This window comes from Anabas testudineus, chromosome 9 (genome assembly GCF_900324465.2).
Source record: "Anabas testudineus chromosome 9, fAnaTes1.2, whole genome shotgun sequence".
NCBI lineage: Eukaryota > Metazoa > Chordata > Actinopteri > Anabantiformes > Anabantidae > Anabas > Anabas testudineus.
In genome coordinates this window covers 7671724-7691387 of record NC_046618.1, presented here as the reverse complement: position 1 = coordinate 7691387, position 19664 = coordinate 7671724, and the positions used below count along the sequence as shown (strand labels likewise).

Below are 19664 nucleotides of genomic sequence, written 5' to 3'. Positions count from 1 at the left end.
ATCAGTTAGTGTCTGTGTAGTGGTAGTAAGCAATAGTCTTCTTCTGTGCATATTTAGTTGAAATAAAAGATCTGTGCAATTTAAGCGTTGCCTATGAGGATTACTGTTTCCCTAATCTGTTTTATTTAAGGCACGTCAACAAGCTCATAATGCCACTGACGTTACATTACGTTACCAGTCAGGCCAATTCCACTGAAGCTCATGATCAATTCATGGCAAGCAAGCATTAAATATTAATACAGTTATTTGAGAGTCAGAGAATGAAGTAAGTTCTGATGCACTATTCTACCATCATGAGCCAGGGACTGTCAATCTTTGTACTTTAATGAAGTCTAGGGAGACTGCGGACAAAGAGACCCTTCATCTTCTCTGTAAATCTGCCCCCGACTTATTTATCTAGGTAATACCAACTCCTTGATGGCTGCTGCTTCACCCTCCAACAGGAGCTGTGTTTTGGCTCTGTGCCAGTCTCTCCATGCTTGTACAATGTAGATGAAAACTGAGCCATGACAGGTTGAATGTCACTGGATATTGTTGTACCAGGAAGGGCATCTATTGTTCACTCATGGTAAGCAAGGGATAGGTGAGACATTAGTTCACTGTAAGCACTGATTTGACTGCTTGGATGGTGGGAAAAAAACTGGGGATGATGAAACTCAGTGTGACAAAAACTTACAATGCAATACTACTAACTTATTTTAGTTCCACTGTATTGCATTGTAAGAATGACAAGAATTAAGAGCTCCAAAGCTAGGGGCGTAGTTTGTCTTTCAGAAGCAAGTGTTTGAGCCAGCATTAATATAACATTATTATATGTTATGTTAACATATATTAATAGTAAGTGTTTCAGTCTTTGTGTTAGCTGCATAGCAGCCAAGTGTCTCCTGTTAATAATAAATAAACCAATTTAGTCTTTTACTATTATTTTTGTCAGGTTAAGGAATGACTGCAGCCAACAGTGATCCTGTTAATGTAATTAACAATTAAATTAATAAAAAGTAATTAATGATGAGTATGTGAGTACTATTTTAAGATAAACTTGAAAGAACTAGCAATTAATAAACAGTTTGTGACATTGACTGATATGTCCTCAAGTAAAACTGCCACTGTAAATGATAAACATTAAAATACTGGCAGCAGGGAACATTACCATTTTTTCCATATTATTATGTTTTAATAATGAACAGTATAGTACTGTGTTTAATTGAAATTTCAGTATACTAGTGGTATGTTGTATATTCTATACTACATATGCTGAAACATTGTCTAAACTAAAAACTATTGTATAACTAAAATAATTAAATAATAAAAAAAACTGTGGTAATGAAGATACTAAGAAAGTATGAATATGATGTAGCCCAACATTTATTTTAAACAAAAGGCACCACAAACTGAACTGTGAACACTTACACTACAATTACAGTTGTAAAGTTTAAGTACTCATGACAAAACATATACATATGAAGATGTACAAGTACATTTCCGTCCTGAGACAAGTGAACATATTCCCTTCTGGTCTATATAAAGTTTTATCTTCAGAGTTCTTGAGGATAAATACTCACACTTTTGAGTGCAGTGTTTTTCTTTTCTTTTTCTATAGTTCATAAGCTACTAATGCTCATAAAACACTTGTTTTCATCCTAATAGCACAAAGAAATATGTCTCGCCATCTTCAACCTTTCAACCATCTTTAATAACAACATCCTTTGCATTTCGTATTTATGAGGCTTCTCTGCTATTGATTCTAACATCACTCTCAGAATGCAATGCTACTTGTAGTGTATTGCAGTTTTTATAGAAAATGGTCTACAGCCTAGAAATATTTCCCTGAATGTATTGTTTTCTACAGTTTAGTACTGTTACAATGGGAAACTGTATGTTTCTGTTGGAATTTGGCCATTTTCTTACAACAACTTTTTACATTATTTTGCTTTGCAAACTGTTTTTGAACAGAACATATTTTCTTTCAGCATTACTTAAGCTTTCATCCAACTAAAGACACCTGACCTCAACGTCCATTTGATAGGAAACTCTAATTAGTTTTGGTCTTAATGATGTTTCACTGTAGAGTCACATACTGCACATTACACAGTGAAGTTGTATTTGAATAAACAGTGAAGCACATGCACTGCACAAGTGCTCTTGTTGCTCAAGTCAAATATCAATTAGCATTTTGATTGACAAGTCCATTGTGTAATAGATTCTTGTTCCTCCCTGAATCCTGATTATTATCTAATGGAGTCTGTTTCTTTGACGGTCGTCAAGGAGCCCAGTCTTTGAAAAGCCTAAACAGAAGAACACCTGTTCCTGTTCCTGTGTGTGTGTGTGTGTGTGTGTGTGTGTGTATGTGTGTTTCCCGGGTTTTTGACACAGCGGCTTTACCTGTGGATCAACTGCTTGTGCCGAATGACTCATGGATGGAGATGAGGTTGAGTCAAAAGTGAGGAGAAGAAGACATACTGGGGAAAAAAACTACATTTAAATAACTAAACAGGACTTTAAGAATGCCTCCAAAGACAAGAAAGGATGTTGCCATTAAGGTTGAGGATGGTGAGAAATATTTCTTTATGCTATTAAGATGAAAACAACCTTTTTTTAAATTCAATTTGTAGCTTTAAATATTCAAAAAGTAATAACTGAATGACTGGATATCTACTTGAGATTTATCACTTCCGTTTGTTTGTTCACATGTACTCAGTTGGGATGGAGGTTGATGCCGGTGACAGTGGAAGTGAAGGTGACTTTTCTGCAAAACATAGTAACTTTCCTTTTTATCAGATTTTGTTAGCATGGCTGTATGTGTAATACCTCTGTGTGTGTGATGTGATGGGCAAAATAATACAAACTACTGCTTGGTTTTCTGTCCTTCTATCCTGTCTCTCTTTTTTCTTAATATGTTTTTCCTCTTTTATTATTGTCGATTTGAATAATTCCTTATAATTCTTTATTATTATCCTTTGTATTTTGGCTGTGGGATATAGATTAAGTTGTTTCAGCTATTTGTCTAAAAAAGTATATATGCTTGTCTCAGATGAAGCCAGAAGAAGAAGTAGAAACAGACGAGTCAAACCCCAACGCAAAGCCAAACGTGAGAGTGATGATGAGGAAGATGAGGAGGATGAGGCACCAGCAAAAAGAGGACGAAAGAAGAAGGCTAAAACCCAAGACAGCGATGAAGATGATGAGGAAGGCAACCAGACTGTGAAAAGCAAAGGATCAAAAGCCCCCAGAAAGAGAGCGGCGAGGGAGGAGAGAGATGAGGACAGTGAAGAAGAGAGAGAGACAAAGAAAAAAGGAGGAAAAGCATTGTCCAAAAAGGAAAAAGAGACCACAGAGAAGAAGGGAAATGTTAAGGGGAAAGAAAGGAAGGATAAAGATGGTGAAAAGAACAAGAAAAAGAAGAGTGGGAAGTTAAGCAGGTGCAGTATTCTCTGAGAAATGTCTCTCACCCATCTGCACACTCCACACACACCTACAAGCTCTTTGCCATGAGGTGTCAAACTCCAGGCAGACTCTGCTAATGTGAAGTTACTGTATGAGAATATTTTCAGGGAGATCAAACAGGTCCATTTCATTAGCTATAGCACTTATCATGTAAAAAGTCTTGAGGGGGCTGCAGCTGATAGCTGTCAGCAAGCGATAGGTGGGATGGGCACAAGTGTAAGCTACATCAATATTACTACTACAACACAGAATACGCACTAAAGTCCTTCTATATATGTCTACAGTATCTCAAGTTGATATCAGCCTTTCAGTCAAACTGCAAAATGGCTTAAAAAATGACTCTGGGTTTTTATGTGCATCAACAACAAAATATGTAGCAATAAGTTAACACTTTACTGGCTGGACTGGTTGTTCTTTTTTGTATATGATAAGACTTGGAGCAACAGAAAAGGTCATCCAGTCATCCTGTCAGATGTTTTACAAGAGGCATATTCAGTTACCGTCAACACGTTTGAGTGATAAAGATTTCTGGCAGCTGTGATGGATGGTGTAATCTAATTTGTTCATCCATTATTTACTGCTGCCTTAGAACAAAGGCAATGGAACAAAACATCCGGAGACACCACATCTTCCTACTGTTTCATTGGCAGTGTTTGCTAGTTGGCTGCAACTACCAGCTCTAATATCCAGTGACAAGGATGGTTTCGACTGGACTAAGTAGACTAATTCAAACCCATACCACAACTCTGACATGTTAAAATATTTTAAAACCATGTTAATTACTTTGTGTAGAACGTTTAGTAACTGAATGCTGCGTGGAAACTTTTAAAAGTACATTGCCTTTTCAAAATTAGCCCTGGAAGGCCTTAGACAAATTTCTCCAAGTGACCTCACGTGTTAGATAAAACATTAATATGTTTGTACAATTGGCAAACAGTTACTTTATTAGGCCACCTGCAAATATAAGTCCAGTAGTCAGTCTCTTTTTTCTCCATTTTTGGTCTCTACCAACTTCTAAAAGAAATATATGTCTTTTTAGCTGCTAAATGCTCCACTGTGTTGACTAACTAGTTGTTTGGTGCTGGACAGGCAGGTAGCACACAAAGGGTTTTTGGACTTATTAAGTCCCTGGTTGTGTGACTGTAACCTCTGAAGATCCAGGAACTATTATGATGTTGCTAAACTTTGCTGTATGGTGAAATAATGTGCTGCATTTTACACACTGTCATTTATAAAATGTAACTAATCATGCCGTTGATCTGTGGTCAGACTTTGTTCCTGCTGTGGAAATGTAAATTACTATTGCTATGAAGACTTTTACCTCAGGGAACGTTTCTGGACTTTAGCTCCAGTACCAGGATATATGCTGTAAGCTCAGTTTTTTAAAGCCAAATGCTGATGTGAGAATGCTAACACACTGACTACATACTGTTTAGCAGTCATATCCTAATGTTTACTATTTTCACATCCGAGTGATTTTAGTTTCTCTCACTCTGTATTGTGAAATTGTTCATTACATACAAAAAACAAAAATGATAAGCAAGCAGCCTTAGCCTGTTTTTCAGTTTTCTGACATTGATGTTACTATCTGATGCAGGGCCTTGTCAACTCCACGTTATGTGACAGCTCTTTCCTTTTATCAGCTCTTCTTCATCCTCTGAGTCTGATGAAGAATCGCTGTCAGAGGGAGAAATTGAAGCCCTGAAAGAACAGGTAGAGGAGAAGAAGAAACTGATCGCTACGTTAAGGAACAAACCCTGGCGCATGAAGAGGAGACTCTTACTGCTCAAGTAAAAACAAAAACCAACAGTGGCCAATTTAAACTCACGTTCTCTACATGATTGTTTGTGAACATTGTAATTTCCAGTCATTGCTGCTGCGTTTTCTTTTTCTTGTTTTAATTGAATTTTTTTGTTCCTTTGTCTGTTCTTACAAGCCCTTTCCTTTAAGCCTGCCAACACTCATGACATGTACACGTGTTGTTGATCATGTATTATTAAAGCTTGTTCATTGCTACAGTACTTTAGCTGTTTGATGCTTACTCTTTATCAGTGCTATGAGCTTTTTTTATATTTCACATTGAAGCTATCATACAGTCAACTGGATTCTTTTAGAAATTAGCTCCATTACACTGTACTGTTCAAACTAACAAGACTTCCTGGATAAAGTCAACTCTGCACGGAGATACAAGCACTCATATGAACTCTATAACAAAATCAAAAGTCACATTAGCAGTCTTTCTCCCGGAGAAAGTGTGGCTGCAGACATTTGTGTTTCCGTGTGAGAAGACTGCAGAGACTTTTGGCTGTCTCACCAAATCCAAGGGAGTTCTGTAGATTAGTCATGTTTCTCAATGTACAGAGCAGTTTAAGCAAGGCTCTGGAAGGGGAACATGATAGCCGCCCTGCCTTAACTCTTTCATGAGCTTGACACTGTTTAATGCATGCTGTGGTTGACTAACATTGTTCTTGTCAAACATTCCTGCTCATGACACATGTAGTGTACCATCCATCAGTAAATTATCCCAAGCCTCTTGTATTTACTCTTTACCTCTAAACAGATTCACTGGTTACAGTATGTCATGGTTTTTACTTGAACTTTGCTTACTTTCTTTCATCGTTTGATGTTTTCTCTGCTCAATCAGGGAGGCTCAGGAGTTTGTTGAAAAGTTTGAAGGAGCCCTTGGGAAAGGACGGGGCAGGAAGCTGTATGCATTCAAGGTTATGATGACCAAGGTAATTTGCTTGTTTTGCAATTTTGCTGACACTTAAAACTACCACGATACAACTTAGATTGTCTTATAATGTGCATTGTATTATATATTATATAATAACTAAACTTTCCCTCCCAGAAACTTATCAAGTTTAGACGTGACTTTGAGAACTTCAAAACAGCCTGTATACCCTGGGAGAGGAAGATAAAGGAAGTAGAAAGTTGGTACCACAAGGATATGAATGTGTCTGATCTGACTCTACTGTTACTAGTAAATGATCTGACTTAATGGTTTGAGTCAACTTCTCTTTTGTCCTAACCATAGGTCACTTTGGGTCATCTGTGGCATCTTACTTTATTTTTCTGAGGTGGATGTATGGCCTGAATCTGGTCTTGTTTGGACTCCAGTTTGGCCTAGTGGTGCTGCCTGAGGTACAGCTTTTCTAGACATGTTTGAAAATGACAACCTGACGTAGCATATGTTGTACATGCTCTCCTCTTTCTTGTCTTCATCACCTACATCTTACTCTAGATTCTTATGGGTCTGCCCTACGGCTCCATTCCCAGAAAAACAGTACCACGAGAAGAACAGGCCACAGCCATGGATTTATCTGTGCTCCTTGACTTTGGTGTAAGAATCATTCATCATTCCTGCTGTCATTAGTTTAGGAATAACATTACTGCTATTGCTAAACTAACTGTTGTCTAAGTATGGCTGTCTCTTTGTACGTCTCATTTACAGGGATACTTCCAATATTCCTTTTTGTTCTATGGGTATTACAACAGTGAGCGACTGATTGGGCTGCTGAAGTTCAGACTCCCTCTGTCATACTTGCTTGTGGGTGTTGGCATCTTTGGATACAGCCTGATGGTTGTCATTAAAACGTACGCATGACACATAATTGCATGCAATCAGATGTAATTTATCGTACGTGAATGCAGGTTCAGAAGTTCTTTCAATCCTTTTGTCTTTTCAGGATGGCTCGTAACGCAAATGTAGGAGGAGACGGTGCAGAGGAGGGAGAGTTTGTCTTCAGCTGGAAGATGTTCACCAGCTGGGACTACCTGATAGGAAACCCTGAGACTGCAGACAATAAATTCGCATCTATTACCACCAGCTTTAAGGTAAGTGTGTTTGTGTATCTGAGGATATGGGTTTGGGGAATCTTTTCAAAATGACAAAATGCTGGTTTTGAGATCGAACATTTGTTTCAAAATCTCCCATTGTATGCCAATTGTTAACAGTCATCAAAGGAATATTTTTAATAACAATTTGCAGTGAGATTTAAACATTTGAACATGTGAAAAGTGCAATATGTTGCAACATGAAATGCATCATCACAATTCTTCTCTAATTGTATTACATTTTTTTACTTGCTATAGGAATCTATTGTGGATGAACAGGAGAACCAAAAAGATGAGAACATCCACCTCCGAAGGTTCCTTAGGGTTCTTGCAAACTTAATAATTATTTGCTGCCTTGGAGGTAGTGGATACCTCATCTACTATGTGGTGAAACGTGGTCAGATGTTTGCTCAGATGAACAAAGATGATCTCACATGGTTTGAAAAGAACGAGGTAGGTTGTTAATAAACATTTGGTATTTCTTCGCCAAATTTCTTTTTCTTTTTTCTTTATTTTTTTATTTGTGTACGAGTCTCAAAAATTAGAGTGTAAATGTAGTAGTATCACCCCCTTGTCCAATCTTTTAGGTGGAGTTTGTGATGTCTTTGCTGGGGCTGGTGTGTCCTCCTCTATTTGAAACCATAGCAGAGTTGGAAGATTATCACCCCCGTATAGCCCTCAAGTGGCAGCTGGGACGCATCTTTGCCCTCTTCCTGGGAAACCTTTACACCTTCCTTTTTGCCCTGATTGATGATGTTAATGAAAAGGTATGGAGGATGTACCTGTAAGTGTGTCTTCTTTTACACCCTGGGCAGGTGTGATATGGATGTAGTTACTTTAAAAAGTACTCAGTTCTGTCATGCCCCTATAATTGTGTTGATTTTTCTTTTTTTTATAAATGAGAAAAACAAAACAAAAACATTTTTGCCCATGAATCTGCTGTTTGAAACCAGACAGACAGACACTTCCATCCACTCTGATGGAGCTTAGAAGGATCCATCAGGAGTAATCACGTAAACTGCCCCCAAAACTAGTACTGTTTGGCTAATATCTGTGGGTTTGCCAATAAAGTTTCACTTGCTTTGTCTTGTGTATTCTATGGTTTTCGGCTTTTTAGTTGGAGAAAGAGAAACTAATCAAGAATGAAACTCATTGGGCTTTGCAAGAATACTATGCCAATTACAGTGCCCACTTCAACACAACAAACGTGCCTCCTCCAGTGGTGGACCCAGCAGATGTTGTCAGAGGACCCTGCTGGGAGACTGCAGTGGGAATAGTAAGTAGCGGCTGTGTACTGTTGGATTAAAAAATGAATCAAATTGTGGATGTAGTACAGTAACTGTCATAATATTTTACTGTGTTTGCAGCACTGGTTCTCCCTCTTTACTCCACCTAATCAAACATAAGAGGCCAAATGACTACTTTGTATTTATTCTTATTTCTTTGGCTTGTTTTCTCACTGCTATTTTTGCTGTATAGGAATTTGTGAAGCTAACTGTGTCAGATGTACAAGTGGCCTATTTGATGATCCTGATTGGTGACTTTTTGCGAGCTGTCTTGGTCCGCTTTCTCAACTATTGCTGGTGCTGGGACTTGGAGGCTGGATTTGTGAGTACTTGCAGTTTGGCTCACCATGTCAAAATGTCTCTATGTACATTATGTGTTTTTGTTTATTTAGATACATTATGTAAAGAATGAACTTTTTTTTTACTTATGCATCCAAACCTTTTTTATGTCCTTTAAACCACATTACATAAATCAACTCTGCCTGCTGTATGTGCAGATTACACATTTGTGCATATATGCAGTAGTCATATCATCTTAGTACCACCACCATGCAACCACCATGCAATTCAGCTACCATACAACACATTGAGTTCAGCACAGTGTGTCTTAGCTCAACCTGATGACAATTACATCCAGCACGACAGGTGGTCTGTAACATTGAGTAAAACACAAAACCTCAATGAGAACTTCATTACAGAAAGAGAGATGGAGAAACATAGACACACAGGGGGGAGAAAATGCAAAGTATAATGCCCTATTTTTTTTATTAAACTGATTCAGGTAAACGTGCTAATGCATGTTGTGTTTATTTCAGCCTTCATATGCAGAGTTTGACATCAGTGACAATGTGCTGGGACTGGTCTTCAATCAAGGAATGATATGGTGAATGACTCTACATTTGTATGGTTTATAGTTTATTCTATATTACCGTACAGGCTCTAATTGTTGACTAATGGGTTGTATAAAAGTTTTTAGTTTAAAGTTGACTGATTATAGTATTTTTTGCTTTCCTAAGGATGGGAGCATTTTATGCTCCAGGTCTGGTGGGAGTGAACATTTTGCGTCTCCTGAGCTCAATGTACTACCAGTCCTGGGCAGTGATGGCCTGTAACATTCCTCATGAGCGAGTTTTCAAGGCGTCACGCTCCAACAACTTCTACATGGGCTTGCTGCTGCTTGTGCTGTTTCTCAGCCTGCTACCTGTTGTTTACACTATCATGACCTTGTCCCCTTCATTTGACTGTGGGCCATTCAGGTCAGTAGAAGAATAGTTGACAGTACACCTGGTCAAAATGTCCTTTTATTTGCATTTGCACATAACTGTCTTGTATCCATGATTTGGTTGACACTCAAAAACATTTGATCCATGTTTGTCCCGTAGTGGTCAGGAGAAGATGTACGACGTGGTCATAGAGACTATCAGCCAGGATCTACCAGCCTTTATAAGCAACATTTTCACATATGCCACCAACCCTGGACTTATCATGCCTGCTGTCCTCCTTATGGTGTAAGTATCTTTTAAATACAAATAAAGTGTAATAATGTGTTGCATCTGCTAAAAAAGTACATTCATTGGTGAAATGGCATTTATTGAAGCGGAAGGAAATGTAATTAGGTACTGGACAAACATATGATTGAATGTTCTTCAGTTTTCAAAAAGAAATACTGAATTTTTAAACTATAGTAGATTTGATTTTTTTTTTTTTGAGTAAGTACTTTATAATTTTTGAGTTTTTCTTGATAATACCACAGGGCACCAAAGTCTGAAATGTTGAAACTGTATCTTACACGGAGTGCCTATTTTTTGGACATTCTATAATTGGAGGGCATGACATAAATGTCTACTGCTCCTTGACCCACTCTTTCTACAAAATGTACAACATTGTATACCAGGTTAGCCATCTACTACCTGAATTCAGTGTCAAAAGGATACCAACAAGCAAACAGGGACCTTAAGAAGAAGATGGAGATGGTCAGTATGAGTATTTTTTTGTATTTTAGATCTGTTTTCTTCTCCTTGTTTCTTTTTTTTCACAACCATCTTTGTTCAAGTTTGAATTAAACAAGTGACTGGTGATCACTATAGGCTCGAGAAGAGGAGAAGAACCGCAGGAACAACAAGGACAGCACCAATCAAGTGATGAAAGATTTGGAGGACCTGCTGCCAAACAAGTCTCTAATACCACCTGCCACTGAAGAAGAGCCACCCCCACCTGGTACACTCACATATTCCGTTTTTGCCACTTCTGATTTTCACCCAGCTCATCCCTAATTGTTTTTGCTCTGCCCCTGATTTCTCAGATGTTGTAATTGTGAAGGGAAGCAAGTCTCCCAAACCGAAGCAAGGTGCCATGGAGAGAGGGGTGAATCTGCAAAAAGAGGTGTCACTGGCTGCTCCAAATCCCAGAGGGCCAGTGACCCATGCCCCCCGGGCCAGAGGAAGGCCTCCTGGAAATTCCAGGGGACCTCAACCTGGACCTGGAAGAGGAAGAGGTCGGGGTGGGCCTCCAAGGTAAAGGTAGAGACACGTGGAGGACCACAATTCAACCAACTTCCCACTATATATATATATATAATATAGGTGACTTCGGACTGCTGTCATGGTCCTATATGAAGGATGGATGTGTCACTGGAATAATTAGAGACTCAAACACATATAAATTATGTAATTATTTAAATGAACATTTATAACTAAATGTAAAGCAGTAAGTTCACTTATATTTTCATAGTATCAATCAATTTCAACCAGTTTTGATTCTCCACTGTCCTTGGACAAGACACCAAAACCCCGACACAGTCTGGCAGCTGTCCAACCGCAATTTCCCCAAGGGGATCAATAAAGTATACATTATTATTATTATTATTATTATTATATATCATATATGTATAATATATAATTATTGCAATGGCACACTTCAGCCTTACATCCCATAATATCTTCATTCTTTAGGTGGAGATAGATTGAAAATTTGTGGAGAGACACAGAAATGACTATTTTATCTGTATTACTTAGTTAAACATATCATAACTTAACATACATTACACCTAGTTTACTTGAGTGTATTGCACTGAAATCAATATAAGGTTTACTGATTATGACAGATCAATATTTATTTAATTTATACAAAAAGAATTGACTGTCAACACTTTGACTTTATTCAATTATTAAATAGACTGTGCAGAAATAAATATTCCTGGGCACCTTTTGTTTATTTATTTGGAAATCCCTGTGAGTAGTTTGTAAAATGTCTTTCTATTTTTTGTACAACACCTATTAAAACCATTTCTGGCCAAGTGTTGCTTATGTTGTTATAGTTAAACACAGACTGTCTATACTAAAAAACACAGGAGGCAGTTCATGGAGAATATACTGTCCATTTTTAAAGTACAACTTTTGCGATAGCATGCTACATAGATTGATGAAAAGATTCATGATATCAAGAGAAAGACACAAAGCATTGACCAGTTATTTAAAAACAGGGAACATGTCAGCAGAAATGTGCAAGAAGTGATTGAATCAATGATGCCTTCAAAACATTCAGATGACATGTGGCTATTGCAAAATGTCTGTGGAGGATCTGAAGTCATGGAGTGTTTGAAAAGCCAGAGAAAAGTCCCATCATATGACAGTGTTATGAGTTCTTCTGTGAGATTTTGATGGTGACTGCCTTGACCTCCGTGTACTCCTGAAGAGCATATTCCCCACTGAAAAAAGACAAACAAACAAACAAACAAACAAAAAACCTGATTACTCATGGAAAAAGTACCAAATTACCAACCCAGTAGCTCTGTGGTCATCGACACAGTAAGTATAAGGAGATATAGCCTGAGAGATTGTACAACAGTATCACTCACAGCTCCCTCCCATTCCCAGACATCTTGAAGCCACCAAACGGACATTGAACACTCATGGCATTGTAGCAGTTCACCCTGGGAAAAAAAGCAACTTTAGTTTCATCTTATTACATAAAAATCAAAGGCTGTCAATCATTTTACCAAATGCAATAACACTACAAATTCTAATTCAACATTAACATTAAGTATGTGAAGTAAATAGAGATTTGCTCCATACCAGACCATGCCAGCCTGCAGAGCAGAGGAAACAGTTAGGGCTTTGTCTATGTCGTTAGTAAACACTCCTGCTGCCAGGCCATATTGTGTGGCATTGGCTCTCTGGATGACTTCACGGATGCTACAAAAGGACATAATCTGCTGCACTGGACCAAAAATCTGGCAGAGCACGGGTACAGGAAGGAAAGGTTTTGTCAAAAGTGATCCATGTTTCCGTCACATGTACCTTGGTCGTGTGTGCAGCTGTGTTTGAAAGCAGCGTACCTCTTCTTTGGCGATGCGCATGTCATCTGTGACACCTGAGAAGACGGTGGGTTGTATAAAAAGTCCCTGCTGACCCCATGCTGACCCCCCACACTCCAGGGTGGCTCCCTCCCTCTTACCGCTCTCTATGAGATCCATTATCTTATCAAACTGCTTTTGGTCAATCTACGAAAAACAGCAAATGACAGCTCAAATGATTTCCTGTTTGTGTAAGAAGTTTAGGTAGACCTTCCTGTTGACCTGTTAATGGTCAAATGATGTGGTTACCTGTGGTCCTTGATCCACCTCTGGCAGCAGTGGGTTTCCCAGGACTCTGGATCGGGCTCTCTCTACGCTGCGGCGGACAAACTCCTCATAGATCGGTTCCTCCACAAACACCCTGGATCCAGCCAGACAGCACTGGCCCTGGTTGAAAAACAGACCGCTGTGGGCCTGCTCCACTGCGTGCTCTACTGCATGACAGGCACATACACAAACCAGGTCAGACTAGGATTAGGATATATTCTGGAGTTAATAATATATTTTAAGTTCTCCACTTCCCAGCACCGTGGAGCCTGCTCCATATTTGCACTAACCTTAAGATTAACAAAGTTTAAAGTTTCACCAATTTGTCTGGAAATTACAGTTTCTGCCTTTTTAAACATTTTTATTTAACATCACACTTAATTTATTCATTTTTTAATTTTTTTGTTTGTTTTTATTTGACTTTACCTCGATTGTGCACATATGCTGTACATATGTACACAGGCTTTTATTTCTAGTCAATATCTTGACTTTATCAGATTAATGTACAAAAGCAATATTAATATTTAACAACTAAAAACTTACTATAAAGTAATAAATGCCAAAACCTACTCACAGTCACAGTCCGCAAAGACAATATTTGGATTTTTGCCGCCAAGCTCTAGAGTAACTCTTTTTAAGTTGCTGTCACCTGCAGCCTTCTGGATGAGTTTTCCAACCTGGTGACGAATGACAACAATGTAAGATACGCGTTTATGTCACGGTGAAAGGGTAGAAGAGAAACCTTTATTTATTTTAGTAGATACTAACAGCAGTAGATCCAGTGAAAGCCACTTTGTCTATGTCCATGTGGTGGGAAATGGCACAGCCTGCTGTCTGACCATAACCTGGCACCACATTCACCACACCTGGGGGAAATCCAGCCTGAGTGCAGACAGACGGAGAGAGGGGCATAATAACAGCCATTACACATGCTTGTGTTTTACTAAACATAACCTTAGATCCATCTTTCTACTTTTATGGCAAAGTAGGTCTCGACAATTTATGAATGAAAATTTATGGCATTTTTCCACATGTCCTTTGTTCTTATATCATTGCTGGGGCAACAGTAATTATTGAAGTACCTCTTTGATGAGTGCAGCCATGTGCAGGGCTGATAATGGGGTCTGTTCAGCAGGTTTGATGACTACAGTGTTCCCACAACACAGAGCAGGAGCAATCTTCCATGCAAACATCATCAATGGGAAATTCCACTGTAGGCCAAAACACATAAACATGTCTGAATTGCAGCAACACAAGGAGAAGGAAGTTTTCATGGAGAATAACAGAAACAACCACAAAACACATATGAAGAATAAACAAATTACAGTTTAGTGTTTGACAAATTTTATCCAGTGTCTGTAGCATTTGTTGAACTGTTTTATTTCTACTCACAGGAATAATCTGGCCACATACTCCAATGGGCTCATGTCGTGTGTAAGTCAAATACTCTCCATCTAAAAAACAATATGTATTAATTCATAATATGTCAGAACACACAGTGAATATTTTTAGTATTTTTTTATGATGAAAAATAACCATCTAACATGGTGAAACTTACTTGCTGTCATTTAGAGTTGTGAGGAATCAGAGTGTGACTAAAGTGACCAGTAGAGGAAAAGAGGGAAACTCACCTACTGGGATGGTTTTGCCATGAATCTTGTCTGCCCAGCCGCCATAATATCTCAAAGTTTTGATTGTGGCCATCAGATCTACAAAATATGCCATGAGAAACACTTTGCCAGAGTCCAGAGCCTCTATTGTCTATAAATGAATGAACACAGTTATTAGCTCAAAGCCACAATTACTGATGTTAAACTACCACAATCTTTGTGTATCAATACATAAATGTAGTGTGTGTGTGTGTGTGTGTGTGTGTGTGTTTCTCACTGCCAGTAGTAGCCGGTCTCTTTCCACTAAGTCTGCAAGTCTGTTAAGTAGATAACCTCGATCTGAGGCATCCATGGATCGCCATGGTGACCCTATCTGGAAGGCATCTCTGGCGCTCCTCACTGCCTTGTCCACATCCTCCTACAGGAGTTTCAATTGGAGGAGATAGTCACAAAAGTCAAGTTAAGTCATATCACAGAGCGTAATACAAGGATTTTATTCTGCCACCTTCAAACTTTTTTCTGCTGGTGCTGCGTTAAAAAAGACATCTGATGTGTAATATACTCACTGCATCAGCCTCCTCCACTTCACACAGCACTTCCCCTGTAGCAGGATTATACACAGGAATCTTTCGACTGCTGCATGACTCGTGCCATTCATTATTGATGAACAACTTAAGAAAATAATAAAGAAGAAACACATTAAATGCATTTTTTGTGGCGATATCTCCCTCACTCATAGTCTCAACACAGATCTAAGACAGTCCTAAACACGTGGCCCAGCGTAAACAGTTCATCTTGGTCTAATGAAAATGAATAACAGACTCCCAATATACAGTGAGAGTCATTTTTCTTGCTCTGATAGTTTTCAAGAGCGTGCATGTGCATGCCATAAAGCAGACAATTTACTTTCAGGTAACTACCTTTAACAGTGCCCTAACTAACGAAGGACCAGTAAATACTTCCCAGTGTTCATTAAAATCCACTCTCCCCAGCTTTTCACTCTCATTCTGGACACAAACCACAAATTAAAAATTACTAGATCACTGGTACACAATGGCAAATTAATTGGCAGCTAAACACAATTTTCAATAGGTGTATTCACCATCAATCCCTATGATCTATCCCACAATCTGTCAAGTAAGAACAGTCAGTCACATATATATGTCTCCCAGTATGCATGTTAGTATGAAAACATTTATTTTTTCAAACTTCAAATCACAATTGCAATCAAATCTTGATCAGAATTATCTGATGCAAATAACTGCAATGACCTTTCTATAGAGGGATTTTCCTGCACACAGTGACATACTAAGCACTAACAATATAAATACAACAATATGTAAATCAGTCATAGTCATAATAATTCAGGGTCTCCTATCTCTGAGTGTATTATTGTTAGGCTGTGAGGAATTTCAAACTTTCCATGAACTAACTGCTTTCCAGGAACAGAAAAGTGAAAAGTGAACTAGGAGTTCAGTTGTAGATCATGGTCATGTTTGGTTGAGTTCTTATTGTTTTGACTTTTGATTTGATTGTTGCAGCTTACCTTGGTGTACTGAATTGTTGGGTCTGAGACGGGTATAGGTACGACGTGCGTAGCAGGTCCATCTAGATGCTGTGATTTGTAGTTCGGGTTTGAACCTGAGTGGTTGCACCCATTGCCAGACTGCTGTTGGCCTTTGTTGGGCTGCTGGGAGTTCATGTTGGCATGTTTTCCATCTAAAAAAAGACCTAATGTGACCAAGTGTTCACTTAAGTGTGTGTAAATGTTAATGCCTATTTCGTCATAACTCTGAGCACAAGATGCCATCCCAACCCAGTGGAGTAAATAGAAACAGTGCCAAATGAGGCACTGGCATTGTCAGCAGGCTAACACCATGGGGTCAAGGGTTACGACTGGCACCATAAAGTCGGGCTGGCTCTCAGTGGTGGATTGGACTGACCTCATTTGAACAGAGGGGATCAGAGAACAGCAGGAAACGAGCTGGGCAAAATACTATCAGAGGTGTGTTCAGAATATTTTCTCAAAAACACCTTTAATCACGAAAGAAACAATGATTTGCATGAATCCACAACACACTATCATAACCACAACGGCACTCAATGTCTACACACAAGCACATGAACACATTCCAGATTTATAAAGATTTATTTTGCACAATATCTCTAGTCTGGATAATAATTATACTCACTGATCGGTAATACTATTTTGATGATTGATTAATCATTTATGTCACATTTCAATCTCAAATGCCAAAACATATCTACTTTGAACCCTTTAAATGCGTTTACAGTCTTTCTCTGTTTTTTTTTCTTGATTAAACTTGACATGAGTGAGTTGAGACTTTAAGGAATTGATTTGGAGGCAAAATGCAATGAGGAGCATCAGTGAATTAAGACCTCAAGCATCCTTAATGTTCAAACTCCATTCAACAATACTTTAATTAGGCTGATTGCAGTAAGTTTTCTGTAAGACATAATTTGGCCTGACAACAGTTAGGCTACTAAATGAATAAAACACATTTACCCCATGTTTATCCCTATTTGAAAACATTAACATATTATTATAAATATTATTTAAAAAAAGAGAAAAAAGGTTGAGTTACCTGTGGGTGATGCTGATGAGGTGCCTCCGGGCTGTGGGATTCCTCCTCCTGTCATGTCCACCTCCGCTCCGCTGCCTCTCGCCGTCAGCGGAGCGCACAGTGCGCGCGGCCTCTTTATAAGCGCGCGGCTGTCGGCATCATCGCACGGGGACTTCTTCCTGGTTCTTTGAGGGTCTCCGTGCACGCGCCAGGCACCGTTCGGGCGCGACCAATCCCTGCTCACCTCGCGTGCACTGCGAGGCACTGGCGCGCGCGCAAACGCAGTGTGGTGTTTAAAAAAAGAAAACAGCCAAACGACGATTTTATCATATAGATTATTAAGTGCATTATTAAAAAAATTTATAACTGACAGAGAAGCACTGACAGGGGCTCTTTGTCTGCAAAGAAATGATTTAGTTATTTCTGTCACATGAAGAAAATTCATGGTTACTGCAAAAACAGAGTGTGGTGGGTTGGTTTGACATCCTTCTTAAGTTAAATCATATTTAAAATATATCAATCGTGAAATTGTCAAAGACTTTACACTTTTAAAATAATGCTAGCTCCACCGACATATTTTCCCTACATAATTGGGAAGATGCTTGCTTTGATAAGAGGCCTCCTGCTGGTTCACTGTCTCCCACGAACAATGTGATCACATAACTTTGTCTGGCGCGTCTGTTTTGAGCTGCAAATCTACACATCCTTTTGAGAACTATCCCCTGAGTCAACACGACCTCTGTCTGGTTTAAACACGTATTAGGCATGTGTCTGTCTGTTTAAGGGTTTTGAGTTGTGAGTGTGTGTCTGTATAGCAAATAAATATCATACTAAAAGTAATACGTTCTCCTTCTAGACACTTCTCCATCCAGTCTGGCTCCACAGAGTCAGTGTGTGTGTCTCGGCTCTGTCTGCCAGAGCTAATGACAAGACCCGACTGAAGAGACTGTGCACCACCAGGTCAAAGGAGCTGTTGCACAGCCTGAAAGCACCGGGTGTTCCACAGTTGAGCCTGAGCTAAATTGACGGTTGGATGGAGAGTGAGAAAAAAAAGGAGAATGAGGGGAATGAATGATGTGTGTGAGGGAAAGAGAGGGAGAAGTGGGGAGCAGGACGTAATGCGGCAAAAGAGTGAGAATGAGGGATGAAAGCACAAGAGATAAGGTGGATATGGGAGGGGGGTGCAATATAAATGAAAATACCAAGAAACAGAATCAATGAAATAAATAAATGTCAAATATTACATGTGAAGAAATATGAAAATGATGGTTTAGAGAATGAAAGAGGAACAAATTTGATGTTACATTATTATACTGTAGGCGATTTTGCAGTTCTCATTCGATTAGTGATAAATCCACACACAGTTCCCCACATAATTCACACATATCTGTCTTTCTTTGTATGAACTGCAGAGTGGGTGGATGGTTCAGCTTTTATTTGGCTACTTAAACTAGCACATGAAGTTGTATTGAATTATTGTGACACATTGTGACACCTTGTTCATTCGTCTACACTTTCTGAAAGTTATGCATATCATCACATCCATTGCAGCACAGTACAGAAATGACATAGCTCATAAAACAATGCTGGGATCTGTGAACCAGCTGTGGAAGAAATTTGCAGAGCCTTTACTTAACTAAATGGTTGATGTTGATAGGGAATTAAATATTATTATTAAGTAAATGTACATATTTTATGGTTTTCAGAGATGGGAGAACGCTCTTTCCTACTGGCTGCAGATTAGCGGTTCGTAGAGGATTGCTGGATGGTCATTGGCTTTTTTTCCTCCATTCGTGTGTACTTTAAAACACATTTCCTGAGACAGCCCAGCAAGCACAACAAATGCATGTGCCGCAACAAACAATCCCCACTTTCCCTTGTGGACAGAGGGGGTTGTCCCTTGGAGACAGAGGGTTGTGGGTTGTCCCTTGGGGACAGAGGGGGTTGTGGGTGGGCCCATGTTTAAAAGGTTCCGCTTTGCGGTCAAATGGGCCGATGCTGTTGCTGACTGGACCGATGTGCTCTTAACCCTGTGCCAAGTTTCTCACCATGTGTGCCTCTCTATTGTGAGTGGGCAGCAGCTCCCTCTGCAGGGGGCCCGGCTGCAACTGAAAGGGATGTCCCATGCTGCAAGGATCAGACCTCAAACTTCGGCCTACTAAGTAATTATAGTCTCAGAGGACACTACATGGTGAGCTTTGTAAAATTGTCCCTTTCTGTGCCATTCATTATTGTTTCTTGTTTTCTCTGTTCTTTGTAGCCTACATCTTATTTTTGTTTT

General features: G+C 39.1%; 2 protein-coding genes across 2 annotated transcripts; one reads left to right on the top strand and one right to left on the bottom strand.

Moving 5' to 3' along the window:
• Positions 1-2461: 2461 nt before the first annotated feature.
• tmc2b (transmembrane channel-like 2b) lies at positions 2462-11084 on the top strand. Its single transcript, XM_026343727.1, has 20 exons — positions 2462-2550; positions 2699-2737; positions 3032-3419; positions 5088-5234; positions 6089-6179; positions 6296-6377; positions 6482-6588; positions 6689-6787; positions 6899-7041; positions 7134-7281; positions 7540-7734; positions 7869-8048; positions 8399-8557; positions 8761-8889; positions 9383-9450; positions 9584-9823; positions 9950-10075; positions 10462-10540; positions 10655-10784; positions 10870-11084. Exons 1-20 carry the CDS (start codon positions 2505-2507, stop codon positions 11082-11084), a joined length of 2811 nt encoding a protein of 936 aa, XP_026199512.1. The 5' UTR covers positions 2462-2504.
• Positions 11085-12088: 1004 nt separating this feature from the next.
• LOC113150443 (retinal dehydrogenase 1-like) lies at positions 12089-19509 on the bottom strand. Its single transcript, XM_026342973.1, has 15 exons — positions 19413-19509; positions 17405-17647; positions 16345-16517; positions 15365-15469; positions 15076-15216; positions 14820-14949; positions 14581-14642; positions 14271-14399; positions 13957-14070; positions 13763-13865; positions 13171-13355; positions 12904-13068; positions 12641-12798; positions 12424-12498; positions 12089-12273 (listed from the first exon to the last, which is right to left on the bottom strand). Exons 1-15 carry the CDS (start codon positions 19507-19509, stop codon positions 12201-12203), a joined length of 1953 nt encoding a protein of 650 aa, XP_026198758.1. The 3' UTR covers positions 12089-12200.
• Between the last annotated feature and the right edge of the window lie 155 nt (positions 19510-19664).